This window comes from Cucurbita pepo, chromosome LG16, assembly GCF_002806865.2.
Source record: "Cucurbita pepo subsp. pepo cultivar mu-cu-16 chromosome LG16, ASM280686v2, whole genome shotgun sequence".
Classification (NCBI taxonomy): Eukaryota; Viridiplantae; Streptophyta; class Magnoliopsida; order Cucurbitales; family Cucurbitaceae; genus Cucurbita; species Cucurbita pepo.
The window spans coordinates 6,060,554-6,088,525 of record NC_036653.1 but is presented as its reverse complement, the minus strand read 5'-3'; the positions used below and the strand labels follow the sequence as shown (position 1 = coordinate 6,088,525).

Genomic DNA, 27,972 nt, shown 5'->3' with positions numbered 1-27,972 from the left:
AGATTTGCCGTTATATTAAATGATACCATATGGTCAAAGTTGAAACTGAAAAATTACTGCATGGAAAGTGAGCTAAAAAAGTTACCCTTTTATTTTTTGCCTTTTGCTATTATAGAGTAGGATTTGCCTAATTAGAATTTGGAGTACTAATTAAGAAAATTAAAATTAAATAAAAAAAAATTGCATGAGAAAATTCATGGTCTGCAAATTACATGATTCAAAGTGATAAAACCATTAATTGAGAGAAAGAGAGGAATAAAAACAAACCCAGTTTGGATTTATTATGAAGGCACGCAGCCCACGTGTGAGAAAATTCAAAGATGAGTTAGGATTAACGTGTTAATTGAGATTAGGAAAAGTAAATTCATCTCTAAACCTGTAATTAGCGAATTGTTCCTTCTGCAACTGTGGGAGTCCGAGACAGGACGATAGGATCATAGGATGTCAGGAATTGGGTTCTGCTACGTTCTTGGCGGTTTCTGCTTTCTTTTTTCTTCACAAAAAGCAACAAATCTGTCAAAAGAAAACAGTGTCAGTTATGGATTTCTTATAAGAACTTCAACTGTCAGTCTGAAACCGCATTCCTCTCTCTCTCTCTTTCTCTCTCTCTGTTCTTTTTCTCTCTCTGAAGCTTTTGGAGTTCAGTAATGGAGCACCAACGCAGTGCTCTTCTGGGTTGGGCTTACTTTTTCCAAGGAAAGGTAAAGAAACCTTGAATTATTTGCAGAAATTGGCTTCTGGGTTTGTTTCCATTTGTGATTTTCATGGTTGTGATGATGATTTTGCTTCGAAACAGAACATTGAAGAATTGAGGCATTCGCTTTTTTGTGCGACTCTGGAGCTGGAACAGACGAGAGTTGCAGTTCAAGAGGAGCTGAGAAAAAGAGATGAACAGTTGATTCATCTGAAAGATCTTTTTAGCAGAGCCATTAGAGAGAGAGATGAAGCCAATGAAAAGTTTCAGAAACTATTCATTGAGAAGTTTTTACTTCACCAACGAACAGATCCACATTCAGGAGTTTCCAGCATTGAAGATGAACCAAAGAAAGGTATTGATTCCATCAATGGCTTCACTTCGTCGGATTGTGAAGAAAGCATTGTCTCATCTCCTGCTATTGATCCAATTCCGCCGCCACAGTTCCCTCCAGCTCTGCCCACTGCGGTGGACTTGGTTACAGAGAAGCCATTGCCTGAAAAAGGCAAGCTATTGGAAGCAGTGATGAAAGCAGGTCCTCTGCTTCAGACACTGCTTGTAGCTGGACCTCTGCCTGAGTGGAGACATCCACCACCACCACTTGAATCGTTTGAAATTCCTCCGGTGACAATTCCTTCGACGCCTCCGCCACAGATGCTCCGAGATTCTCTAGGCACCTTCAATGGCAGCAGCCAGATTTCCAGCTGTGGAAGCAGGAAAAGGGCTTTCTTGGAAGGCTCTGATTCTCCAACAGAGACGAAGTCTCAAAGGCTTGCTCCCTGCTGACCACAACAGAAACAAAGAGCAGCAAAAACATAATCATAGTCTAATATTAGTAAAGAGCTAATGAGGATGAAAAGAGAATTGGGTTAGTGGCTGAATTTAGTGCTTGTACAGAGGTTTGTGTTATAGGTAAGAAACTCTCTCCTTCTACGTTCGAGGCATCTGCAACAGAAGTCTCCCTCTACCCTCTATACCCTCCCCCTGCTGTCATCACTTTGACTCAGTGAAGTCTTTCTTTTTCATACTCCGTCTGAGAAACGGGGTCAAATTTTTCCAGAATTGTTTTAGCCATGTAAGTTGCAATTCCAATTCTGAGATTTCTCGTGTCTGATTACTTGTCTGAGATTACACAGCAAAAACACAACTTACAAAACCATTAACCCCACAACGCAAAGAAAAACCATAAAAACATGTGTTCATATCTAATATCTGAGTTTCTATAACTTTGGGAAAGGATGGGGACAGTCCGGTATGATCAAAGAAGCTACGACTGACCTGGTTCTTCGCTTTCTTGTTCTTGCCCAGCTAAAATCTGGGGGAAAATCTCATGTTTTAAGTACCAATAGGAGTTTCATTCATAACAGTCATCAGATAATATGCAGAACCATACCAACCCTTAAAAATTGCATAAGCATTACCAAATGAGGACAAGGAGATCAAAGTTTCCTAGAAATCTCTGCTAGTTGACCAAAAATAGCTATAGAAGACGAAGCAAACAGGCCATTTTCCACATAACCTCATGTGATTGCGCGGGCTGTCTCTGCCCCCGTCAACAGGGAAGACTATACAGTATTACACAGCTTGGCCACTTGTCATGACTGCTTTGATCAAACAATCATACGGAACAAGGCTTATGGATGTTGTGTTCTCTTCATTTGGACAGATCTTCTCAAGCCAAAGTCCAGGCTCATCATGGAATGGCCTACTAAAATCCATAGATAAACTTGCGATGATTATTACAAGCATATCATATGGAGCTTAATACTCTTCTATTTGCAATACCAGTGTCCCCTAGAAAGCAACATAATGTACAATTATAACGATAAAAGGTGACACGAGAAACAGCTCATGTAATATCCAAAAATTTGTAATGTACTACAAGTGTCGAGATAGAAGAAACGCAAAAATTGATTTCACATTTTTGTCTACATTGTTAAGGGTGATTTGAGAACATATGTGGGCCCATGAAACTCTTGGCTCAACAGCAGGAAAACATTTTATGCATTGCAAGGAATATAGAAATCAGTTAAAATCTGATCGGTTGAACCTGAAACATACCCCCCAAGGCCAAGCAGACACGACACGTGCCATGGCGCCATGACCAGACATGGTAATTTGCCAATAATTATCCGTTCGAAAATCAAGAGAGCAACACGTTTCGAAAGAATTAAAACTTCAGTCCTCAGTCTTCATCATTGTCATCTTGATTGTTTTGGTGGTTGAGTTTCTGAGCATTATACATGTCGGCAACCTAATTTTTAAAAGGAATGTATGCAGATAGTTAGAAGTTTTACAAGAACAGTATGAGAAAACCATGGAACTAGAGCATATACTCCTAGAGGTTGAAAGAGTTATAGATGTTTTAAATATTAGGGATACGTCAGTTTTCCCTTTATACTTCTTATGTGCCATTTCCTCCCACTAATTCCATGCATGCACCCAGAAAACCTTTCAGACAATGTGGTTATGCAATAATATTCACCTGCTCAGACAATGTGGCCTCCTCTGGAGTTTTGTCTTTCCTTACACGAACAAGACGTGGAAACCGAAGAGAAATTCCCTTTAAACAAAAAATCATGAATGATTAGAAAAAAGAAGGAACTACAGAAAGAATTAAAGAATAATGATGGAGAAAATTAAAAAGAGAAACTTGCACACAGATACAACCTTGTTGGAATCCACGATGCCGACTCCTGCACGATGAACTGGGCTGATAGTCAAGTCTGCCGCTTTAACCTCCCAAACCTGAAAGAGGATCATTAGGAAAGGATGAATAAGAAGAGAACTCCAGTGGCATTCAACTTGCAATGTGAGTCTAAACTGAATCTGTTGATTTCGAAATATCTTTCAAAGCCTTTTCTTTCATGTTATTTTCAACAAATACCTTAAATTCACAACAGATACAATACCAAAAAAGAGGGGGTGTAAAAGCTCACGCCACCCTTAAATACTACCGTTGAAGGGGAATGAGCTTACAAAACAAACATACAGCAAGGAGAGGAAAAGAGGCACACATTTTTGCTATTCTACTAATACTTGTACTTGCTCTGCTATTNAACGAGGAACACATTTTTGCTATTCTACTAATACTTGTACTTGCTCTGCTATTCTGCCGAAGCCTGGCTGAGGAAGAATTACGGGGCGTAAAAGGAGTAACAAAAGACAGCATAAATGAGATTTCAGGGAAAAAGTCATAACTTTACCTCAGTAGGTTCAAACCAAACATCTGGATTGATTGTATCTCCATACCGATAATATGACTGAAATTAACAAGAAAATGTTGAATTAAAAATTAGAATCATACAGGGAACCTTATTGCTCACATATAATAGGAATTAGACGACAGACCTTTGGTTCTGGAATGACTTTAGAACGGAGACTAGCAGAACGTTCCTCAAGCATTGCTTCAGAAAAACCAGTTCCTACGAGTCATCAAAACTTATTATTAGATAGAAAAAAAAAATTGGACAAGCGCTGACAGTTGCAGTGAGAAAACGAAACTTAAAGCATTCCTTATCCTTACCAATCTTACAAATACTTTGAAATTCTTCATTGTCATTGTCATAACAGGCAAGGAGAAATGCGCCATAGACACCTAGAAATATGTATGAGGGATAAGAACAACATAACACAAATTCGTATACACATGTGACACGCATACATGCTTGTGCACCTATAGGTTGGATATTACTGGAAGAGAGAGCCATTTGATTTAAACTAATTATTTTAAATAATGGCAATATGCAATTATTGCAACTTATTATTAAAACTACTTTCCAGTTATAGTACCTGTACGCTTCCCACGGCCATGGAAAGCAGCAATTGGTACCAGATCAAGTGAATCCCCTATGCTGCAGTATACAGGCATGGATGGGCATCCATAAAGCTCAGTTGACATTATCATACAACATTTATACAGACTACACGAAGCACTTACTTGTCTATGTAATCCTTCTTCAGTTTTAGCCAGTTAAGTGACCTCTTGGAAGGCTCGTAAGTAGCATCCCGGTTCAATGTTTTGATGATTAAACCCTCACAACTGCAAACAAAGATTAGTTAATAGAACACATAGAATAAATTAGTCATTCAAGAATGTAAGGGAAAACACAATAAGATAAAATGTAAACCTTGTAGACCGGCCAACCAGGAAAAAGTAACACACCTTTGATCAACAGATGCATCAAGGAATTTTTGTATTTCCTCAAGATCGCTTGTTGTTATTGCTGTGGCAAATTGAAAATATCCAGCTTCTTCAATAAATGAATCATAGAGATGCTGCAAAGTACAGAACCTGAGTTATAAATGGCACAGCCATTTGCAGACACCAAAAGAAAGCATGTTAAAGAACAGCATATCGGTTGAAGGAAAAAGGAATATCTCATGGCCAAGTTGCAATACATTTGGACCGCAATATTGCAATCTTAGACAAGGGAAAACATCTTTATAAGAGAGAACAACAAGGATCCATCAGTCTACTCAGTTAATCGAGTTCTTCATGCTCCAAAAGCATTCTTCCAAACAAAGATAATTTTGAACGCTAAAACTATGAGGCAGAGTGAATTGGTGAAAGTTCCACGTCACAGGAAACAGTACTTACAATAAGTCGTAAAAAATGACCTTAATATACTTGATATAAAAAACATAAATAAATAGCATAAACTGGCTAAAAAAACACAACCTGAAATGTTGGTAATCATCAATGAAAATTGTGCAGCACACATGCATGCACACACGAGAAGGAAGGAACGTGAGAGAGAAAACAGTAAAAAACACCAATAAAAGTTGTAGAGCAAGCACACACACACAAGAAGGAAGGAGAGAGTATGAAACTGACAAAAGCAGGGAAAATTTTCTACCTCTCGACGAACACTAAGTTCTTTCTGAATAAGTGGTTGACCATCAAGATAGAGTAAATCAAAAGCAAATACACACACTTCAACCTTAATATCGCTCACGGCCACGTTCTTGCGAGCTCGTGTACTCAGAATCTGTCGCAAAGTTCAGCAGTCAGTGTTACTTCGGCCGTGACTCTAGATGGTAAAGATAATGACAAGAGAATAATATGATAGGAAGATGATGTCTAATAAAAGTAGTTTTAAAACAGCCCTCAAAAGAAAAGTTTGAGATGGGTAGTTCTGGTGGAACTTAAGGTGAAAACCAAAAAGGAAAAAATCGTAGGTTCCTAGAAAAGGAGAATGGTGAATGTGGTTAGAAGTATTTATATTTTAGTAGCAAAGAAAGTGATTTCAGATGTTCTTGCATGGTCGTTTGAATCTTCCAAAGCTCTGGTAGTTTCATGTGAATTTTTTAATCCACTTTTTATGGCATAAAAGCTGCACAAAGATATTAAAAAGCCAAAAGTAGATATTATTACGGAACCAATCCATAAATAAGATTAGAAAGGAAAAAACCATAGACAAACGTATCCTGTCGCACAACAACTAGATAACAAATGTACTAAGGTTAATGTACCTGAAAAGGCAAAATCTTCTGTTTTCCACGATCATAAGCAACAAGTTCACAATCCAAAATAAACGATCTTACAGATGGTTTCTTTATCCTGAAAAATGAAGTAGATTAAAAAATTTAATGGAATATTTAAATAATAATAATGAATGCAGAAATAGGTGGCAGGAGGGTCGAGAACAAAGTATTTCAACAGATCCAACATGCTGCAACTGAATAAAAATCAATGAAAAACAATACAATGAAGGATGAAATGGAAAAATCACACTGAAAAAAAAAAGTGAAATAGCAACAACCAGGGAACTTTACAGAGTTTCATTCAGCATTTCAAAGGAAATATAATAAGTCTAAATCGTGTTATGCATTGGTCCTAAACTAGAGTCAGACATTGAAGTGAACACTGCCAAGCCACTCTACCTTGATACCGTGAGAACAACATCAGGGAACTTTCCAGTGTTCCGTTCAGCATTTCGACTGTAGATCTCAACTGAACCATCTTCCATGTAATGAATCTGCATAAAGAGAGTGAAGCCATGCCACATGAAATGTGTAAATAGCAGCAGAAACCACATTTATCAAGTTGTTCGTTCAATCACCTGGGCACGTTCCCCATCATATTTGTATTCACAAGTAAATTCCAAACCCTGGAATTTATTTAAGATCTCGGAGACTCCCTTTGTTGGTTTTGCCAACATAGGTCCAATTGGAATTCCCGGTGTAAAGTTGCATGTTTTTGAAAGGTTCCACACACCACCATTAAGAAGCGCAGGGACAAGTTTATCATAAACAGGGAGCACAGAATACACCTGCTTTACAATCTTAGCACCCTGATGCAAACATAACGTTAAAACATTCCAATTCAGAAGAACATCTAAGAGCTCTGAAAATGGCGCTATGAATGTAAACCAGTAAAACCAAGCTGTGTAGACGAAGTTGAAAATGTGATACTTAATTATAATAGCTTAGAGTCTGATAAATAAAATCATAACATTATCCATAGAGATATTGATGAGACAAAAGGATTTGTTCCCACAAACACCGAGTACATGTAGTCACCTCTTCTAGAGGAGATTGAACGTTCGCTGGGGGTGTTGAATGTTTTTCAGCATATACAGCTGCTTGCCCTAATGCAGCTAAAAGAGTCTGCTCAGCAAGTCCAATTCGCAATTTTGTCTGCATGGTATGAAAGAAAATTGACAATATAGAAAAGAACATACAATATTAATTCTAACAAACCCGAGACATAACCTGCAGCAATCTAATCAGATACAAAGGTTCGCAGTCAGTGGCAGCAACAAGCAGTGACTTGATATGGTTCTTTTTCTTCTCCTGACTATCCTTGCCAGATTCCTAGAATAATTCAAAAACGTTGAAAAGGAAATCTTCAACATAAATATGACTTTATCACCACAAATTGTACAGCGCACCATAGACGAAATCCCAGGCCCCACGTTTATATAATCAAAAGAACGCCATAGTATTAGAAATTTTGTAGTAACTCCACTCCTTGATAGTTCACACTCAAACTAACCACAACCTAGTTTACTGGTTATGCAGTAAGCAACTGAAAGCACGAGCCTAACACACCTTAGCGATCAGCCGAAATGAGTCAAATACTTTGGTAATAGTTAAAGCATCAGGCTTTCGCATCATGGATTGTGACGAACGGCTCGCTTTGGCAACAAGACCTAAATCTCCCAATTCCTGTCAAATAAACAAGGGAAGCAAACAACTGAGACATTAATTATAGTATGTTCGTTGCTCAAATAGAACCCAGCGACAAATTCCTAATACACCGGGTATCAATTAATTGTGAAATTCTTGATAATACCCTTGTGCAGCCCACATCCTGAAAACATTTTAGTACTAATGAAAGAAAAAAAAGGGGCCTTTATCATCCATTATTTTGCAATTACAAACTCTGTGAAGCACATTAAAATGAAAATTAAACCAAGACTATGAAAAAACAGATTGTTGTCACAATTTAAAGGATGAGTTCAAAAGGCACCTTACCTTGTACTGTTTTTTAACCTGTGCCTCTGTCCTCCCAAATGCCTCAGAAAGAGCTTTGATAATAGAAGCATCCCCAATACCCAACTCGAGCCCTTCGTGCGCGGGAGCAATCTTATTCGCCAAAAGATACACAGTGGCTACCAAGTCGTCGGGTGTAGTATCCATGACGGTCCTCAACATGTTGCAGACGATATCGGTGATAGTAATCCTACTAGACTCCTCCGAAATCATATCAAACCCCAAACACAGAAACAAAAATGGAACCCGTTCGCCCTCATTCCAACATGCAAATGTTTTCGAGTTGAAATCCTTGGCCTTCTTTTTCAACTCTGGGATAGAGCTCTTCAATTTCGCAGTTCTTTCTTGAACACTAGACGCGCACTTCTTATTCGCAACCGGCCCAATCTTGCCTCCAAAATTCCCACCATCATCCTGACGCAACTTGGTTTCCCCCAAATCTACAGCTTCCTCGGACTTAACCAGATTAGGATATCCATGATTATCCAAAGTTGAGGTTGAACTACCGCACTGCGATTCAACAGGCGGCGTTGACTCCAAAGCCAGGGAAGAGTTAGATTTCGGAGGAGGGTCTAAAGAATCTAGGGCTTTACGCTTCTTGGGAGAAGAATTTACAGGCTTCTTCTTGGCAGCGGCCCGAGCACCGGACATGAGAGCATCGAAAGCAGAAGGACGAGAAGACATTGCTGAAACAAAATTCTTAAAAATGGGTTTGACAGAGGGAGGTTTGTTGGAGAAGATGAGTTTCTTGAATTGAGGATGAACCAATGTAATGGGGCGTAAACAGTAGCATGAACGCAGAGGAAGCATCAATTGTAGATACTAAAACGAGTATAAACGATTTCAGAGAGAGTAAATGCAGAGAAAACAGAACAAAGCTGCCGGAAGCGAAGAACTGAGAAATGGCGGGAAGGGTTTTGGGTTTTGGGTTATGATCGGACTGTAATTGTTAACTCCGATCAACGCCGCGAGTTTGATTTTCTTTGAATGATTAATTACCCATTTCAGGTTCAATTTTGATCTCTTCCAACTGTGTCGGAGTCTGAACAACTCGCTTATTCCGGCCTTATCTATACTCTGATGGGAGATGATGGGCCGGATTTGGCCCATCCAATACCATAAATGGGCCGGATTGGCCCATCAAATAACGTAAATGGGCCGAACTTAATTTCAGGAAATTGGGCTGAAATTAATTTCGCTTAGACACCCAACAACATATGAAGCCCAATGAATGACCAATTTTGCGATTAAAATAGCTTTGAAAAATTAATAATTTTAGATAATCGATATATAATTAGCACAAAATTAATAAAAAAGAATCTTAAAAATTTATAACGAGATATGGTAATAAAAAACAAAAAAAAAACAAAATAAATAATAGAAAAAAAGAGTAAAGGCTCCAAGCTGTCAAATGAATAATTAAAATAAATAATTTAAATAAAACTGTCCCAAAAAGCAGTGAAGGGACCGGACAAGATGCCTCTATTATTAACCGTAGCGCCCAACTGTCGAGAGCAGAAACACAAATAATAAAAAATATATATACATATAATGATTAATGTGACAAGAAACATTCTTTTTTTATATATAATATCTTTTTTAACAGCGTTTTGCTACCAATTGAATAATAAAACGATTTAGTTTTTAAAAATTAAAATAAAAATTGAATTTAGTAAAATTGGAATAAATATAAAAAATAAAAGAATTAAGATTTAAATTAATAAAATTAAAAAATTAAAATTAATAACATTTTCATGAATACGTCTCAGTCTAAAAGGCATCATATCAATTGAGAGATTATTCCTGGATTATGAAACTATAATTATTGGAGGGAGGGATTTTATTTTTATTGAAAAAGCATAATTTTTTTTTTTTAAATTTATAAATTTGCCTTGGATTTACGAAGAAATAAATAATTTTTTAAAAGAGAAAAAAAAATGCTAATTAAAGGCTAGAAGAGTATGGTACAGCAGCATAAAGCTATATATTCAAACAAAAACTGGTTCATTAGACACTGTCCGTTATTTAAAGGGCATAGTCAACTGTCCTACAAAATTCTGGACCCTGATTAACGTGCAGGTATCCCTTCCACGACCTATTGTTTTGTTTTTTTTCTTTTCTCAATTGTTTTATTAAATATAAATATCTGTATTTAAGTATAAATGATTTTTTTTAAATAAAACCAATATATTATATATATATATATATATATATCGATTTGGGGTTAAAGTTGATTATAAAAAAAAAAACTAAAAATTTTGTTCGGGTGGTGAGTTGACATATTTTTGTCTGACAATTCAAAATAAAATTACAGCTCCATACTTTTAAAATACTAAAAATATTTAATATTTATAATTGATATTATTAATGTGTTGTGACTTGTAAATATTTAATATTTAAATTTATATAAATAAAATTTTATTCTTAATCCCATAAATAAACCACCATTCGGCTGTGAATTTTATTCTGGTTGAATTATAATATTAATAGTTTACCGTAGTAAGTGTTACGGTAAAAACATAGTTTAATCTTGAGCTCACATCATAAGCATCCATCATTCTAATCAACGGTCCAGAAACGAGGAAAAATGAAGAAAGATGATTAGATTAATGAATTATTATTATAATATAAATATGAGAAGAGCAGGGGGTTAAATGTAATTTAAGAGCACTATGGGCCACGTGGCTTGTCTTTTCGGCTCATAAATGTTTGAAGCTGGACAAGCGCATGCTTTCGAGTAAATTGAATAATTTTATATAAATATCATATAATCCAAAACAAATTTTTTAGTTTAAAATTCAATTTCAAGATTTTCCATGGAATCAATCAGTGGGTTTTTTTAGTCATTCTTTGGTGGATCAATGGATGGCGGGGAACAGAGAATTTCCAGACCATTTCGGCAGGGAATTGGATTGAAATTTTCCGGACCAAGCGGCAATGAAGCTTTCAAGAGACAGCAAAATGGGATGACCCACGATAGTGTGCAGTATTTAATGAGGCCAATCTAGGAGAAGGTTGGTTCCTTGGAGGAAAGGGAGCAACCAAATTCAAGGCGATCTTGCTCCCTGTCGTATCCGCCATGTTTTTTCGTCGGCGTGCCTCTTTTTCCTGACAATTATTCCATTATGTCCAGCTGTTGTGTTGGGTAAGCTTTGCTTATAGAATCATTCAGTGACTCGACTTGCGCTTCTCCATCTGGGTTCGTTGTTCGTCCTGTTCTTTTTTCCTTTCGAGTAAGGTGATGCACTCTACCTGTTTGTAAAAATGCCCCAACGTATTTCATGATAATTTGTTCTGTGATTTTTCAGCCAAGTGGGTTCTGTATAGTTTTTAAATCATTGATTTGGTAATGCAAGCCTTCAGATTGAAGAATTTGGGGTGTTTCACCCGTACATCCATACCCATATGATCATTTTTTGTAACTTGCATAGAAAAACTCATCATTTTCGTTTGGGATCCATAGGTACAAACAGAACAGTTAACTTTCAAAAGTGTACTTTTGGTCACGGAGTTCAATTTCTTCACTCTTAACAGTCAACTCCTGTAATAGTTTTGACGGTGGTGGAGTGGCACTTGTACAGAACAATGAGTAGATTTTGTTTTTTTTTTTCCCCCCGAAGCGATATTATGATTAAGAAGAGGCAACTAGGCAAGCTTAGGTAGCTCCCTCATGGCGTTCCGCAGAATCAGCCAAAAAAGAGAAAGGGAACGTAAGAAAAGAAGCAAAAAGGGAAGATTCCAGAAAATGAGGAGGGGTAAGAGCTTCTGGTTTGGTTTCCGTCGTGTCCCTCTCAGACCCATGTCACTACGTCTCTCTCTCTATCTGTAAAGTCGACGTCTGATATGATCCCAACTTTCCAATGCTTCTATTAACGTGCTGTCTCTGTACCATTGAGCAATAAACGCGGGCGAGCTTTCTTTCTTCTTCTTCTTCGTCAATCTAGCTCCGTTCCTGTTCTTTTAACACCAATGTTTCTTAATTTTCTCCCTTATGATTGGTCATTTTTCACTCTGGCTGCACTATAGTTGGAGTTTGTTCTTCCTCTGTTCTCAGATCTGGCATTTACTTTTTCCAATTTGTCCTGCCATTTGTATTCATAAAGGAAGCCCTCTTCTTCACGCATCTGAGGCTGACTTGTTTCTTACAGGGTTTCTGCGACACTATTCCTAAGGAAGCTGAAATCCCAGAATCTGATCGATTGGTAGCCGCTTTGACGAGGGGTTGATGAATATTGAGGTGCCATGGAGACGAGAATGAAGAAATACAACCAACTGAGTCCCGAGAGAGCTAAGGTGTGGACTGAGAAATCGCCCAAATACCAACAGACTCGGAAGGTGCCTGTGATTTACTATCTATGCAGAAACAGGCAGCTCGAGCATCCTCATTTCATGGAAGTTCCACTGTCATCCCCCGAGGGACTGTTCTTGAGAGGTATAACCCCCTCCCTCTCCTCTCCCAACGAATTGATATACTTTAAAATGGTTTTTTTTCCCAGATGTGATTAACAGGCTTAACGTTCTCAGAGGAAGAGGCATGGCTACCCTGTACTCTTGGTCTTGTAAGAGGTAAATTATTTACAATCTTTATGTTTTTCATTCGCATCTCTTTGGATGCTGATAAATGTTGGTGAGTAATAATCAGAAAACTCTCAGATTTTGAAGTTTCTATAATGTTGTAACGTAGAATTATTCAAACAATGTATTCTGTTGGCCGAATTATGCAGAAGCTACAAGAATGGATTTGTTTGGCATGATCTCTGCGAAGATGACCTAATTCTTCCGGCCCATGGAAATGAGTATGTTCTCAAAGGCTCCGAGCTGTTTGAAGAGCTCACTTCTAGTAAAGGTTAGTAAAAAAAAAAAAAAAACAATGCCATATGAAGTTTTGAACTCTTAATAGGCGGTTTAAATGCACATTTGACGTAACTTGAAAAACTTAACTGGGAAAGAACTATACGGTGATCATTTCGGTCTGCTTCTCGTGGCAAACAAGTAATGAAAAGGAATTTGAAAGTTGGATATGTTCTCACAGACCCTTTCAGTTCCATCGGCAATGTGAGTATTCAGCCACTGAAGCAATTACCTGATCCAGCATCTTCCCAGAGTCAGGATGATTCTTCATCATCTTCAAGCATGAATGGAAAAGAAATGAAAAATTCTCAAGTCGATGACCTTTCGTTGACTGTCCTTCGACCTGGTTCATCAGGCATGTCTCCTGATTCTGGAGGTGGAAAGAGTTCATGGGGTGGTTGTCTCAGCTTGACAGAATACAAGGTGTACAAGACTGATGGCTTGTCTGATGCATCCACTCAGACTGAGGAAAATATTAGCAGACCTAAAACTCGAGAAACTTGTACAAGGGGAGTTTCAACAGATGATGGGTCCCTAGATCCGGACAATGATGCTTCAAATCAAAAGAAAAACTATAATGCCCCTCCGGAGTCGGTTTCTCCACCCCCATTGTCCTCTAGTGCTTCCTCTTCAGGAGAGAAGACTGAAACTTTAGAGTCTCTTATCCGAGCCGATGCTAGTAAAGTCAACAGTTTTAGGATTGTTGAAGAAGAAGAAATTCGGATGCCAACCAATGCAAGACTCAAGGCTACAAATGTGTTAATGCAGCTCATCTCGTGTGGATCAATATCAGTAAAGGATCACAGTTTTGGACTCATTCCATCCTACAAACCAAGGTTTTCTCACTCCAAATTTCCCTCCCCATTATTCTCTACTACAGTGATGTTGGGAGAACTCAACTGCCTGTCTGAGAATCATAGGATGATGGGTTTGAGGTTGGAAGACAAGGAATACTTCAGTGGTAGCTTGATTGAGACTAAAATGCTGCAAGGGGACGGGCTTACAACTCTAAAACGATCATCTTCGTACAATGCTGACAGGTTCCTTTTATCTACATATACTTTACCAATGAAATGTTCTAACATCCACAAATTTGAAGCTAGATATCCTTTTTTGTATGTCTTCAATTCTCCTCATATATTTTGTGCCCAGTGATCAAGCTTGCTTGATTAAGGCAGTGACATAATTGATAAAATAAAACCGTTATCATGATTTTAGCGGATGGGGGACCTAATTATCCCGTGTACACCACCTTTAACATGCTGAAGGCCATTCCTTGTTTTGATTGATGGAACCCTTGATCTATGCCTGTGCTATATTCTGCCGGTTAATTTTCTTTGCCTAGTTGCATAGGAAGTTAAGAAGTTATAAAGTTCCCATGCTACATGTTTACGCTGCCTTAAGCTTGATTAGAGATTATGCCATTTGGCTGGCCGTGATTGGCGAACCAGCATTTCTATCATGTTCTTTTGTATTTTGAACTCGTGCATAGTAATGCTTATAGGGGAAAATTCTCGTGTCTTCTTACTGTTACTCGTTTTACCCTGTTTCTCATGTTTATGTAAGAAGATCCTTTGAAGCTTGATCTCTGTTTGATGATTAAGATCCCACTGTTAAAAGAACCTACCATTCATGCCTGCCACAATAGAATGTGAACCTTTCTTATCTTTCAAATACATGTTTGTACTTCATGTTTTGTGGTTATTCTTCATAATGCCTGCAGTTTCAGCTAGTTAATAACTTACCATAAGCCAATACTGTAGGACATGTAAGCAATTGAGTTCAACTGAAGACAAGGATGGGTCGACCTCTGGCCGCTCAAAGTGCATTCCACGGGCTATTAAAGCTTCACTAAGCAAGCAGCCACGAAATGAGCCAATGAAATCTCCTACTTCTGATAGACCAAGAAATTCTAATGGAGTCGATAGCTCTCAGACCACAAGCCCCACTGCCTCTATTGACAGCAGTAAAAGGATTACAGAGCCTTGCTCCACGAGGAAACAGTCTAAGAGGCTAGATTCCTTTCGAGAAGAGGAAGAGGACGTGATCAAGATCGAAGAAAGTTGAGTTCAGACGTGCAATTTTCATAATAGACTCTCAATGTGGCACTATTTAGCCACTATTTCTGTGAATCTTTGTTGACATTTAGTTCAATTCTTGTTTCACAGGCTTGCTTCAGGAGCTCGGGTTATAATCTGGTCTAAATCAACTTGCAACAGCACGGATGTTAGCAGTACCTAAAGCACGCTTGATCTTACTTTTGATCAGATCTTCATCGAATTCTATTGATATTGATAACTTGTGGGTGGGTCCTTGATGATCCTGCATATCTCTCGAGTGTAAAAAGGCTAAAACCACCATCATTCAGCTTGAGGTGCCCGGCGTTTGGCGGTGGACCAACTCAGAGATCTTGAGGGCTGGTTGCCTTTGCTTGTCAGGTCAGCTAATATCAAATGACAAAATTGTAACTTTCCTTTAAACTACAGTTACAATCACTTCTTTTTATGATTCCTTCTTTAGCTTTAGAATAGTTTCTGCAGACAGAGAGTCTAACAAAAAAAAAGCTAGGAATAAAATGCCTGTAAATAATTGCCTTTTGTTTGAATGAAATGGGTCATGGTCCCTTTTTTCTTCATTTTTCTGCTGAGGATATTAAAAGAAACATGGGTTCGCTGTCTTCAAAGTGAGATTAGACATGGTTCTCAAAAGCCCAAGTTTGGTTATTTTAAGAGATGCTCCTTTGAGTGTTTGGGCAAAATTTAATGCATCTTTATCTAGAAGAAGCCTTGGAAAGCGTGGGGATTAGGTCCAAATTTAAGCTGAGAAGAGAGAGTGTGAGTAGATTCTGCTGTTTCTCTGGAAGGTCCAAACTTAGAGGCAAAAAGATGCATTATTTGGGCACAGATTTAAATGCAGAATACTTGGGGCTCTCATTCAAAGCAAAAAGACAGGCATGTCAGGATAACGGGGCTTGCTCCATACAGCACAACCTTTTTAGCTTAAAGTCTACATTTTTAATGTTAAAATTTCAAATCTTGTGTTTCGAGTTGATCTTTTATTAGAGTCTCTGTCTTCTCAGCACACTGTCCTTTTTTTTCTTGACAATAATGAAGATGTTGGAGAGAGAAGGAGAAAGTTGGAATTGTTTTCTTTTTTTGTGGGGTCGATATAATAAATGGTTCACCTTTATATGCATCTTGTGATTTTAGTGCTCTCTGGTTGATTTCTCAAAGGAAGAGATCACCATCAAGATAATGATAATGATGATGCTGTTTTTAGTATTTCGTTTTTCGATAAATAACTCACAATTTTGATGTTTAGTGCTCTCTGGTTGATTTCTCAAAGGAAGAGATCACCATCTAGATAATGATGATGTTGTTAAAGCATTATTTATAAGAGCGTGGAAAACTCTCTTTATTAGATGTGTTTTAAAATTGTTAGGTTAGTTAGGGTGACGGTGATGACATATAACGGGCCAAAATGGACAATATCTGCTAGGGGTAGGTTTGGGCCGTTGAACTTACTCTGAGACGCTAAAAAAGCAAATCACAATGATCTCGTCACCATTTCATGTCTCAAAGTTTTTGCTGTGAACTTTTTATGATTTTTCAAAGATGTTGTGATCGAGAATCACTACTTTGTGATGCACATTTGGATTGTGACTACTCAATGGTTTTGTTTAGGACACTCGGACGTAAACTGCTAAAAACTAAAAGAGAACAGCACCACCAAAGATTGGAACGAGCAGCCAAATAGAACCTTAAAACCACATAAATCCATCCAAATTTACATATATACACATGCCATGAGGAACGGTGACATTTGGTAGTGCGATCCCATTCTAGTCTTGAGAACCATTTGACCCAAGCTTACTTGGTGCAATAGTCTTATTATGATTATGATAAGATAACCATAATGTGGCGAGCAAGACCAAGAATTTCGCCTCTTAAAACTTCTTTTGGCAGGAAAGTCTATCTCACTATCTCGGTCACCGCTGTCGATGAGCAAGAAGCAGGAGGTCCTCTTCCTATTGTCTGTTTGGTGTTGTAGGACTTGCAGTCCAAGCATTTATGAGCTATCACATGGAATTGAACTTCACCTTCTGCACCACAGTCATTACATAGAATCCACACCTGCGCAGGTGTATGCATAACGATATGATAACTCTCTAAGATTTATAACTGCCTTCTCTCCGTTTGCATAAAGATCCAAGAAAGGGGCATCCGTTTTATTCTTCAAATCTCTTAAGAACAAGCAGGAAATTAAGACCAGAAAGCCGAAAACATTGTTGAAAGGGTATTTACCTTCTTGTTTTTGTACATATCAGGCATCGGTGTTGAAGCAATCTGCATTTATAGTTTGAGAAAAAGAAATCAAGAACTTGATGAATGAACTTAGTTCACATTATTGTTCGGGGAGATTAAGAAAAGAAAAAGTAATATAATCTGATTACCACTGTATCAAGCTTTGCCCACAACCTAGACATGTCACAGATTGACTTTGAGCATACAGGGCAAGAGTACCTGAACGAACGATAAAAGAACCACATTGTAGCAACTTATATAAATCAGGAACGTGTTCTACACAATCATAAATGAAAATACTTAAACTTATTGACCTCGCATCTGCTTCATTTCAAACAAGATCGAGTGAAAAGACTAATATAAGCATTTCAAATGTGATGTACTTACTGGAAATGTGACTCCATCTCTTTAGCACATTTCAAATGCATGGTGTGGCCACAAGGTAAGACACTGATGTCTTTTGTTGTGTCAAATAGAAACTGCATTGAAGAATTCGGACATATCAAAACGAGTAATGTTCATTCAACCAATAGGCAAGCATTAACATAAGATAGTTCTGCATTGATTTTTCCTTACCTCAAAGCAGACAGGGCAGCTATGATGCATTGCTCTTTCGATGCAACGATGCCCGTCTTTCATTAAATTCGAATAGCAACATCCTACGACAAACATTTCAAGAACACAAAAGTAAGTTTTGTAACTGTTTTCTAGCTATTACAGGCTTGAGTTTGAGTTTGAGTTTTGTCTCTCACTTACCACATCTCTTACAGTGGAAGAAATTTTCCTTCCCCCCAGTCCTGCAAAATAGAATTAAGATAACATATTGAAAAGCGTAACCAAAAGACTAAAGAAAAGCTTCAAAAACTTATACCTGCAGATTCCACATTCATCACAGTGGTATTGATTCTTTGAAACCTGAAAAGGGAACAAACTGAAGTGATTAGAAATCAAACGCAGCATCAGAAACTGACTACGAAAACGTTTCTCCATCGAGTTAACTCACGTCATCATCAAAGAATTTGCATATGCTGCAGAAGTACTTCCCAAAACAGACTCCACAGTTCATGCAGTACTGCTGAACCTGTTTGAAACAAAAAAGAATTCAGCAAAGTAATTACACCCATTTAAAGTTATGTTTCTCAATATGTTTTAATTACAGTGTCGCTCTCAAGGAACTTACATCTTGTTCTGTATCACACAAGGAACAGATAACCTGCAAGGTGTAATAAAAGATAACATATAGTCAATAACTAGAGGAGAAGAGATGAATTCAACACTTTCCTCAAGTAGTCCAAACTAGTTTAAACAATGTTAAAATGGATTACTTTTTGAGTGTATACAAAAGGCACAAAGACTCATAAAGGCACCATGCACAACTGGTGAAACTTTATAGTTGTGCTTTTTTTATTAAATAAAAGCATCAGGTTTGCTTCAGGATTAAGCCGTGGTTTTATGGAAATACCATCTTCGTTAAGTCTTGTTCAAGCTTTTCGTAAAGTCCAATAATGCTAAAAAATGAAAAACCTCCACCCACCGAAATAAAAGTCGCCTTTTCAAGTTTCCCCAATTCAGATTGATTAAGGAGCTATAGTATATCATCTACTGCAGATCGTATCATTTAAAATTTCAAAGCAATCAAATCTAGAACAGGTCTGGAACTCCACTGTTTCCTTCAAAATTACCAGTTCATCAGAAAAGAAGAAAGAGAGGAACTTAAGGGGTCGTTATTTGATTTTTTGTTTTTAAAATCAAGCTTATGAACACTAATTTCCTTATATGAGTTTCTTTGTGTTTGTTGTGTACTCCCAAGTTTTGAAAATATTAGCTACAAATTCAAACGTTTCCACAAATTTGTAATGAAACAAACACAACGTAACAAAAACCTTTCTGGAACACAAAATTAGAAGAATGCAAACCTTCTGAACTTGATGGCGAGGAACGTCATGTGAGTCAAGAGTTTCCAATTCAAGGGAGTTCTGATCGAAGCAAGAAGATGAAAGAAAAGCCTTAACANAAAAAATAAATGATAGGAAAACAATGAAGAGGGAAGAAGAAGCAAGAGTAAAGAAAAGGGAAAAATCATGAGAATAGAATTCCAACCTTCGCTTCATTGTGACAATGCCTACAGTCAAAGATCTCATCGCAACAGGGCGCTCTAATTTTGCATCTCCTCCGATAATGCGAGCACCTAGACCAGAACAATCGATAGTTAAGGAACGAGATACAAAATCCAAAGCGAAAACGAAACACAGATCGACATTTACAAAACAGAAGTTTAGCAGAGCAGATTCATACCCGAAATTCCCAGATTCACGATCCGCAGCATCTGTATTATCGGAAGCAGAAATTTCAGATTCAGATAATGAACGCGAAGACAACGAAGCCTGAATATGAATCTCCATTGAAACGGAAAAAGAGCAAGAACAAACAGCACTCAGAAAAAAGAAAAAAAAAAAAAAATCCTTTCGTTACAGAGATCTGCACAGTGCGAGAATTTCGAGTGGGGGTTTAAACTGTCAGTAAGGGCGTTTTGGGGATTTCGCAGTAGGAAGCGTAATGTACCACGCGCCAATCGACGTACCGAGTCGATGAAAACGAGGCTTCCTGTCAGCAAGCGCACTTCGGGGATTTCGCGCGCCACGAAGCGTAAACTCTCCACGCGCCACTCAATTCAAAAACCGGGGGTTTCAGTCACGCAGCCGGTTTAAGTTCCGCGTGAAAAACACGCACGGCGGGGAAGCGAGTGGGGAAATCATCAGTGGATTTAGAGAAACAGCTGTCGGCCGTTGAAACGCGCGGCAAAATTGTTGGTATTCTGAAAGAACGTTATTTGGATAGGAATCTGACTAATTGCTGACTGTGTTTCTGCCTTGTAACTTAATAACTCCAAATTTCTTCATCTCAAAATTTTTTTGAACCATACCCATATCAATCCATTTAAGTCATATTCAAATTCAGCTTTAAATTTTCCAAAATTAATTATAAACAAATTTAATCCCGTTAAATAAACGAACAAATTAATAAAATAAACTTTTAAATTCTTAATTTATGTCTAATAAATTTATGCTCGTGCGAGCACGCAACCGAAAGGTCGCGCTTATCGTAGGGGTTATGGGCTCATGAGTGGCTTCTCAAATCCCATCAACATCCAAAAGAGCAAAATGCACACGTGAAGGTGAATCCAAAATGGTCAATATGGGCCTCAAAATCAGGCTCCTCGACTGGGCTGGGCTTTTATTTGGGCCCAGTGGACTGTACGTGTATATGGCCCAATGAACGGCCCAATTAATAAACAATCAAAACGACTAATCACACGTAGGCGGAAGGTGGTGGGCGATTAAGAATGAATTAAAGTGATGACTCAGCGACTTGGCAACGCCTCATTGGTTCATAGCACGTGGAGACGTCCGTCGAAAATGCTATTTCCACGTGGGAGTCTTGTGTCAAACACAATTAATTAAGTTAAATCAATATATAATTAAACTCACAAAACAAGCTTAAACATTTTTCACACAAATTTATTATTACAAAAATAAATTAAAATAAAATGGCTGCGTGCCGAAAATTTTATGGGCCGACAGCCAATAATAGCCCACAATCATGCCGTGCATGATGAAACCCATACCGTTTCTTCCGTTTCCGTTGAAGATTCTCTCTAAGTCAAAACTACAAAATGACAGGTGGCATTTAATCATTTCTATTATCACAATTTAGTAAATTAAACTTTATAAATACAACAATTATTTTAATCATATTCTTCCTATATCATCCATAAAAAATATATATATATCGTCCTTAAAATATACTACGAATATTCTTAAAATAAAATATTTAAAGATTTAAATATTTATAAATAGATTTAGACTCGATAAATTCATACTAATTAAAATAATTAAAGAAATTTAGGTATCGTTTAAGCACGCCATTTTTTCAAAACGATACCATTTTTTTTTAATTAATTTTATTCACCAACAAAAGTCATCCCTTCCTCAGATTAGGCCTCCCCAAGAACAAATCACACCAATTATATAATTATTGTATGATTTGATATTTTTTTAAAAAATGGCAACAATTAAATAATTAATCACATAATTAATTAATTAATTAACCATCCATTTAGAGAAGCGAAATGACCAAAGCTAAGTTGACATTTAGTTAACAACTTAATTAACTATATATTTTGAAGATGAAAAGGAGTTGATATGCATTTAACCTTATGTCATTATAGATCCAATCAGTTAATTACGATTAATTATTGCTAATCAACTAATGATTATTTTTTAAAATTTAAAAATTACCATTAATTTTGAATGGAAATAATCTTAAAAAAATACCCTTTAAACTAAACTTTAAAATATTTTTTTTTATTAATTTAGTTTTAAAAATAAATATTATGAGTTTTTTTATAATTAAATTACTTTTAAAATTTAAAAAATATTTAATTGGTCTATAAAATTTTAAATTTGTATATATGCGAAAACTTTAACCTTATTTATAAATTGTGGGGGACATATTGTTTAATTTTATATTTATTATATCATTTAATATTTAAAAATGTGGAAGATGTCAATATTTATTTAACGAAGATTATTAAATAATTTTTAAAATTTTAAAATTCATGTTTTTGGGGTTTAAGCATCACATGTCATGTTTCGTCCATTTAATCAATTTTTTTTTTCACACTGATTCCTTCATTTCCTCTGTTTATAAGTTAATCCATTAATCACTTTATCTTAATCCATCAATCAATTGCCTCATTCAAAGTACTGTAACGTTTGACATGGAGCACGTCGGGAAGCATTTGATGATGAACATCAATGAGTTTGAGCTTCAAGATTTCATCCATGGCGACAACTTCGATCAATATGTGAATCTGATTCGTGGAGGGAGCGAGAATCCGATATTTGATAACCTCGACCTTGATTTTATGAATGTCGACAATCGCCTCGATCCTAGCGCGGAATACATTCTGGATTCCAATATCGTCATGAATTCAGATCCTAATTCTTTGTTTAGTTCATTGGAGAGTTTTAATAGCATCATGAAAGAAGTTGAAAACGAAGATGAAGATGAAGACGATACTTCTGTTGAGAACTCTTCCGTCACAACGTCGAAGAAATCGAAGGTCGATCGATCCAGAACTTTGATTTCCGAGCGTAGGAGAAGAGGAAGGATGAAGGAAAAGCTTTATGCATTGCGTTCATTGGTTCCAAATATAACTAAGGTATGAGAAATCGATACTCACATTCGAAATTCTATGTTAGGTCATGTAGGTTAGGTCGGCTAGCAATTTTAAAATAGTTAATATCAAACATGTTCAATTCTAAATTCAAACCGTGGATGATTTTGAAATCGTTAAAATCTCAAAATCATTCAAGAACAACAAATTTTGTCGATGTTTTTTGAATGAAATGGTAAAAGAACGAATTCATGATGTGGAAAAATGCAGATGGATAAGGCTTCCATTGTTGGGGACGCAGTGCTGTACGTGAAGGAGCTACAAGTGCAGGCGAAGAAGCTGAAAGCGGAGATATCAGTTTTGGAATCCTCAATCAACGAAACACAAACGAGTCATCGAGGTCAAAACCACAAGAAGATTGTTCAAACTTCACATTCTGGCCAATTCCTCCCCTGCAAAATAATTCAGGTACATTTCAAGTTGTAAGATCAGATAAAACTTCATGCTCTGGTCTGTGATGAAATTGTGACGCTAAGGTGTGTTAATAATGTGCAATTTGGCTGTGTTCTTTCATTCAAAGCTGGATGTGTTTCAAGTGGAGGAAAGAGGGTTTTATTTGAGGCTGGTATGCAAAATGGGTGAAAGAGTAGCCATGTCTCTTTACAAGGTTCTTGAATCCCTCACCAGCTTCAGTATTCAAAGCTCCAATTTGGCCTCTGCTTCTGACAGATTCATTCTCACAGCTACCATTAATGTAATTACTTTCTTACATACAATCTGATTCTCTTGAGATGAACTTTTTGGTTTGCTTCCCAATGGCTCATGCTATGCCATTGTAAATCTGTTTTTTGCAGGTGAGAAATTGTGAGATGGACATGAACTTGCCGAATCTGAAGCTTTGGCTTACGGGGGCACTTCTTAACCATGGATTTGAGTTCTAATCACATCTTAATCTCTCTATTTTTCTTCTTCCTTTTCAGTTTAACCCTTTAAACCAATACAGAGATTGTAATTATTTTAATCAGCAACTTTGTATTGTAAAGCCATTTGAATTTTGAATTCATAGAGATTAAATTTCACCAAATCTTTGAAGTTATATATGTACCACATGAACTAATCCAATATCCAATTTGAAAAGCTCCACAAATCTTCATTGCCCAATTCCAAACTACAAACAAAGAAAGTCATCTATACAAGCAAATATCAGTTGTAACAAACTAATATGAAACATTTAAGAACTAAATGAGAACACTTCATAAGAACATATTCCGACTTGTTTTGTTTAATCTTGTGCAGCATGGGGGAGTTTTGGAGGAAGCAGCAGCAGCATTGGGGAATGATTCAGCCTTAGAAACATCTTTTTGGTTGAATGATTGAAACCCTTCATACAGATCAAGTTTCCAATGTTTTAAGATTTTGATTATGTTTGAGATCCCTGATCCAGACAGCCAGGCTTTGACAGGATTTCTAACGTTGTGCCCCCAATTATCCATGCAGTCGCTTCAGGTTGATGTTGGAGAGGGTTCAGAGGGTGAAGACTTCCATCCTCAAGTTGCACACCATAAACAAATGGAAGCCTGAGTGTCAGGAAGCTCTCAGGAGGCAACACCACTTGACTTCCAAATGTGAACTGCAGTTTCTGCTGCCGTCCAGGAACAGAATGGGGCAACCCCAACTCCTGCAAGTAAAAGATCAGTGAATGATATTAGGTGTCCATTTGTGTGGACACATCTTTTAAGTGCCAACTTTTGAGAGAAAACACATTGAGAGAAACCGTTCAAACCCACCGCTAGTAGATCTGTAACAGCCCAAGCCCACCGCTAGTAGATCTGTAACAACTCAAACCCACTACTAGTAGGTCTTTAAATTGCATCCGTTAGGGAGAGGTTTCCACGCCCTTATAAAAAAAGATATGTTCTCCTCTCCAACTGACGTGGGATCTCATAATCCATCTCTCTTCGAGGCCCAGCGTTTTTGCTGGCACTCGTTCTTCTCTCCAACTGATGTGGGATCCAGAGAAAAATCTTTTCTAAGATAAGTAGGAATGCATAATCATAGAAAATCGGGACTAACCTCAAAGTGTATCACTGGATGTATACCCAACACTATTGGAAAGGGAGGCGTCACCTGCCATCAAAAGAAAACAGTATGACAAATAACAGACGACCAAGAAACTCATAAGAATGGCATACCATGAAAATCCTTTGAAGTTGAGATATTGTGCCACAGATCTTAACATTTGGGGGATCTTTCCCATTCTTTGAGAGCTTGCAATGTGGGCAGTTCATGAAAATTGGTAGGTCTCGATTCAGCATGAACAAACCACATCCATTGTCCTCAATCCCATTTGCTATCATCCTTCTTATGCAGTTTGACTTACTTGGAATGGTGGCATTTGCTGCATTAACACTATCACGAGCTTTACCATGACGACCACGTTTACCATATTTGAGAGGATCAGTCACATTGCATGCAGCATAAGACGATCCAAGCTCCTTAAGATGGTCAGGATTCAGTAGGAAACGGTGCCCATGAGGGCATTCATGCTCAAAGCCAATAGAAACAGTGCCCATGAGGGCATTCATGCTAAAATCTATTGGACTCTCCCTCATTTGTGCACTAATTTTCCATTTGGATAAGAACCTTTGAGTAGGATAAAATCCACTCTGAAGCAAACCTTTTGAAGCTTCATAGTACTTTGCACCACCAACTCGAATCAAAGTCCATGATGATAACTGAATATGTCCTCTTATGCTTACTCCTGGTAACTGGACAACTGCAAGAAAATTGTCACAGCCAGCAAAACGATTGAAAGTAACATTCGCCGATTCAAAATCAAAAGGGTCGGTTCGTAGTCGCCGTGAACGGCCGCAACCACAAGCATGTCGGAAAACATATGCACTTGAATGATCCTCCGAGCTATGTCTCTGATGCAGACATGGTTTTCCAGTCAGACTAACAGCATCACATAGCTGCCTCCCTGACGTCCAAATGGATTTGCATTCTTCCTTCAACCTTTCTGCAAAATGTTGCACCGCAGGCCCCTTAACCATTGAATGTAAAGCAAGCACAGCCTTCTCCATGTGGGCTTCATGCTGTGATTTGAAGTAGCATGCAGGTAAATCTCTTAGATAAACCTCCTTAGCACCTGGTAATACTCTTTCACACCATGAAGTTGAAAACCTAGATACGGCGATACCTAAAGCATTTCTCTCGATCGATACCGATGGAACGTACCAAGGACGTGGTTTTCGTTTTCTGGTTTCCAGTTTATCTATGCAACCACATTTTGCAGAGAGAATCCCCTGGAGAATTCGTTGGCTTGAAGATAACCAAATCTCCATACTTGGAAGTTCATCATGAGTAGTAAAGGCTCCACCCCTTAGAATGTCAGCCTGCCGAGAAATAAACTCCTTTAGAGACACTAAATCCTCTTCGCTAGCACTTTCACCATGGCTTTCAAGCAGAAGAGAATCTGAAACATCTTCCATAAGGCTAATGGCAAACTCTAGAGATTCAGCTGTTCTATTTGCAATCCTGTCCACAAGAACAACAGCTTTTAATGCATCAAGTGAAAACAAAGATGCATAACTTGAGGCCCTTCCACCTCTAGAACCATTAAGCCTCCAAAAATTCTTGATTAGAAAGCGAATTTGTGCTTCAAGAGATGACTGCAATTTCTTGCTGAAATTAGAAATGAGGCCATCTGAGAAGTCATCAATGAAAATAAAGAGTATCACTGGTGTACACCGTCCAGGAAACAATGAGGAATATGAAGCAGATGAAGAACGCAGCCTAGACGGCAATGGAGGTTTAGGTCGTGATTTTACCAATGCATACTTAGCAGACTGTAATGTTCTTAATTTTTTCAAAACATTAGTATCAAACCACGATCCCTCCTGAATATATATGATTATATGACAAACCTGCATTAGTAATCGATTTCGGTTAAGAATCACGACTCTCCACAATGATACAATATTGTCCACTTTGAGCATAAGCTCTCGTGGCTTTTCTTTGGACTTCCCCAAAAGACCTCGTATTCCTTACTTATAAATGTACACTATAGAGCACATTCCCTGACGTCTATGGAGCCCTCAAACAGCCTTCCCGTAATTGAGGCTCGACTCCTTCTCTAAAGTACTTGTACTTTGTTCGACACTTGAGTCACTTTTGAATACACCTTCGAGGCTCACAACTTCTTTGTTCGACATTTGAGAATTCTATTGACATGAATAAGTTAAAGAGCATGACTTTGATACTATGTTAAGAATCATGACTCTCCACGATGGTATGATATTGTCCATTTTAAACATAAACTTTCATGGTTTTACTTTGGACTAATTCAAAATGTCTCATACCAATGGAGATGTATTCCCTAAATTAACCAACAATCTACGACAATTTCACCTAATGTTGAGAGATGATATCACGAGAACAACCAATTTTCCACAACAGATTATACAGGTTGAGTTAATTGATGAACGCATGCGTCCGAAGATTAACAGATACAAAAGAAATTAAAAGAAATGAGAAATCGACGAGCACTTACAGAGAACATAAAAAGCATTCCCTGAAGATCACCAAACTCATGTTCTTGAATCTCCGAATCATAATCGGTTTTCGCCTCGAACACGGAGCCTCTGTGGGAAGAAAACTGCAAAAACAGAATCCCCCTTTCCTCCTCGTGATAGTAACTAATTCGTCGCCGCTTGAACCATTGTTCAACTTCCTCTTTCGCGACAACCAATTTTGTATCCAATTTACCGGATCCAAAAACGTTGTGATCAATAATCCGATTGATGAGTTGAATCGAATTATTAGGTCTCCTACCAATGAAACCGACGACGACGACATTGTTGGAAAGGCAAGGAACGGATTGCGGCTGCGACGGCGATGAAGGAGAAAAGGAAGTAGGGGGATCCGGTGAGGCAGAATGAGGAGGGAGCGGCGGCGTTTGCGAGGCTGAAGAGGAAGTGAGTGTTGATAATGGTGGCGGCCGGAGAATTTCTTGGTCAGAGGATGAATTAGGTAAGTCCATGAATGAGAGAAAAATTGTGCTTCCGATGCAACTGAAAACTGTTCCAGTGGTTAACTTCTCTCATTCATGAACTTCACCAATTCATCTAGAGAGCATTTTTCAGTTCATTCATGAACTTTTTCCCGCCTCCTCGCTGCAGCAAAAAAGACCTTTCCCAGGGACCAAATAGTAATTTCAAGGATCAAAATAGACATTTGAGACTACCGGGTACATTTTTTTTTAGTAGCTCAATCACAGGAACTTCATAGTTAAACCTGCTTTATTTCGATCAATTCTGTGTGGGGATAAAACATTTATGGAAAGACTTGTGTTGGTCTGAGGATAACCGTTACTTCGAAGCAGCGAGGAGTAGGTTATGAACCATGTCATTGTCAAGTTGCCCTCCAATTCTATTTTGGATAAC

At 37.7% G+C, this 27,972-nt stretch overlaps 6 protein-coding genes across 12 annotated transcripts; 3 read left to right on the top strand and 3 right to left on the bottom strand.

The window, feature by feature from the left end:
- The first annotated feature begins 229 nt into the window (after positions 1-229).
- Positions 230-1,806, top strand: LOC111777259. Its single transcript, XM_023656782.1, has 2 exons — positions 230-701; positions 797-1,806. Exons 1-2 carry the CDS (start codon positions 648-650, stop codon positions 1,478-1,480), a joined length of 738 nt encoding a protein of 245 aa, XP_023512550.1. The 5' UTR covers positions 230-647; the 3' UTR covers positions 1,481-1,806.
- A 721-nt stretch (positions 1,807-2,527) lies between these two features.
- Positions 2,528-9,219, bottom strand: LOC111777258 (DNA ligase 1). The gene is made up of 17 exons (XM_023656781.1): positions 8,177-9,219; positions 7,751-7,867; positions 7,412-7,513; positions 7,220-7,336; positions 6,760-6,990; positions 6,581-6,675; positions 6,170-6,257; positions 5,554-5,685; positions 4,860-4,972; positions 4,635-4,736; positions 4,487-4,548; positions 4,221-4,292; positions 4,046-4,119; positions 3,901-3,957; positions 3,365-3,442; positions 3,180-3,257; positions 2,528-2,948 (listed from the first exon to the last, which is right to left on the bottom strand). The coding sequence occupies exons 1-17, from the start codon at positions 9,002-9,004 to the stop codon at positions 2,880-2,882; spliced, it is 2,415 nt and encodes an 804-aa protein (XP_023512549.1). The 5' UTR covers positions 9,005-9,219; the 3' UTR covers positions 2,528-2,879.
- A 1,774-nt stretch (positions 9,220-10,993) lies between these two features.
- LOC111777687 (protein UPSTREAM OF FLC-like) lies at positions 10,994-15,681 on the top strand. Of its 5 annotated transcripts, none has more exons than XM_023657400.1 (7): positions 10,994-11,339; positions 12,343-12,626; positions 12,691-12,760; positions 12,919-13,040; positions 13,227-14,085; positions 14,809-15,108; positions 15,214-15,681. In XM_023657400.1, the coding sequence occupies exons 2-7, from the start codon at positions 12,437-12,439 to the stop codon at positions 15,284-15,286; spliced, it is 1,614 nt and encodes a 537-aa protein (XP_023513168.1). In that variant the 5' UTR covers positions 10,994-11,339; positions 12,343-12,436; the 3' UTR covers positions 15,287-15,681. The 5 variants fall into 5 exon arrangements, with proteins under 5 accessions (XP_023513168.1, XP_023513166.1, XP_023513167.1 ...); XM_023657398.1 differs by having other exon boundaries at positions 10,994-11,432; XM_023657399.1 differs by lacking the exon at positions 10,994-11,339 and adding an exon at positions 11,493-11,949.
- Positions 15,682-16,776: 1,095 nt separating this feature from the next.
- Positions 16,777-19,831, bottom strand: LOC111777876 (E3 ubiquitin-protein ligase RZFP34). The gene is made up of 12 exons (XM_023657605.1): positions 19,645-19,831; positions 19,450-19,537; positions 19,266-19,325; positions 18,530-18,562; positions 18,353-18,430; positions 18,221-18,264; positions 18,106-18,146; positions 17,926-18,008; positions 17,737-17,828; positions 17,499-17,568; positions 17,350-17,391; positions 16,777-17,178 (listed from the first exon to the last, which is right to left on the bottom strand). The coding sequence occupies exons 1-12, from the start codon at positions 19,749-19,751 to the stop codon at positions 17,017-17,019; spliced, it is 900 nt and encodes a 299-aa protein (XP_023513373.1). The 5' UTR covers positions 19,752-19,831; the 3' UTR covers positions 16,777-17,016.
- Positions 19,832-22,066: 2,235 nt separating this feature from the next.
- Positions 22,067-23,612, top strand: LOC111777874 (transcription factor FER-LIKE IRON DEFICIENCY-INDUCED TRANSCRIPTION FACTOR). The gene is made up of 4 exons (XM_023657604.1): positions 22,067-22,573; positions 22,799-22,996; positions 23,109-23,282; positions 23,383-23,612. Exons 1-4 carry the CDS (start codon positions 22,130-22,132, stop codon positions 23,467-23,469), a joined length of 903 nt encoding a protein of 300 aa, XP_023513372.1. The 5' UTR covers positions 22,067-22,129; the 3' UTR covers positions 23,470-23,612.
- Positions 23,613-23,745: 133 nt separating this feature from the next.
- Positions 23,746-27,686, bottom strand: LOC111777873 (protein smg8-like). Of its 3 annotated transcripts, none has more exons than XM_023657602.1 (4): positions 27,081-27,481; positions 24,721-26,212; positions 24,602-24,655; positions 23,746-24,206 (listed from the first exon to the last, which is right to left on the bottom strand). In XM_023657602.1, the coding sequence occupies exons 1-4, from the start codon at positions 27,383-27,385 to the stop codon at positions 23,949-23,951; spliced, it is 2,109 nt and encodes a 702-aa protein (XP_023513370.1). In that variant the 5' UTR covers positions 27,386-27,481; the 3' UTR covers positions 23,746-23,948. The 3 variants fall into 3 exon arrangements, with proteins under 3 accessions (XP_023513370.1, XP_023513371.1, XP_023513369.1); XM_023657603.1 differs by having other exon boundaries at positions 24,721-26,065; XM_023657601.1 differs by having other exon boundaries at positions 23,765-24,206; positions 24,721-26,454; positions 27,081-27,686.
- Positions 27,687-27,972: the final 286 nt, after the last annotated feature.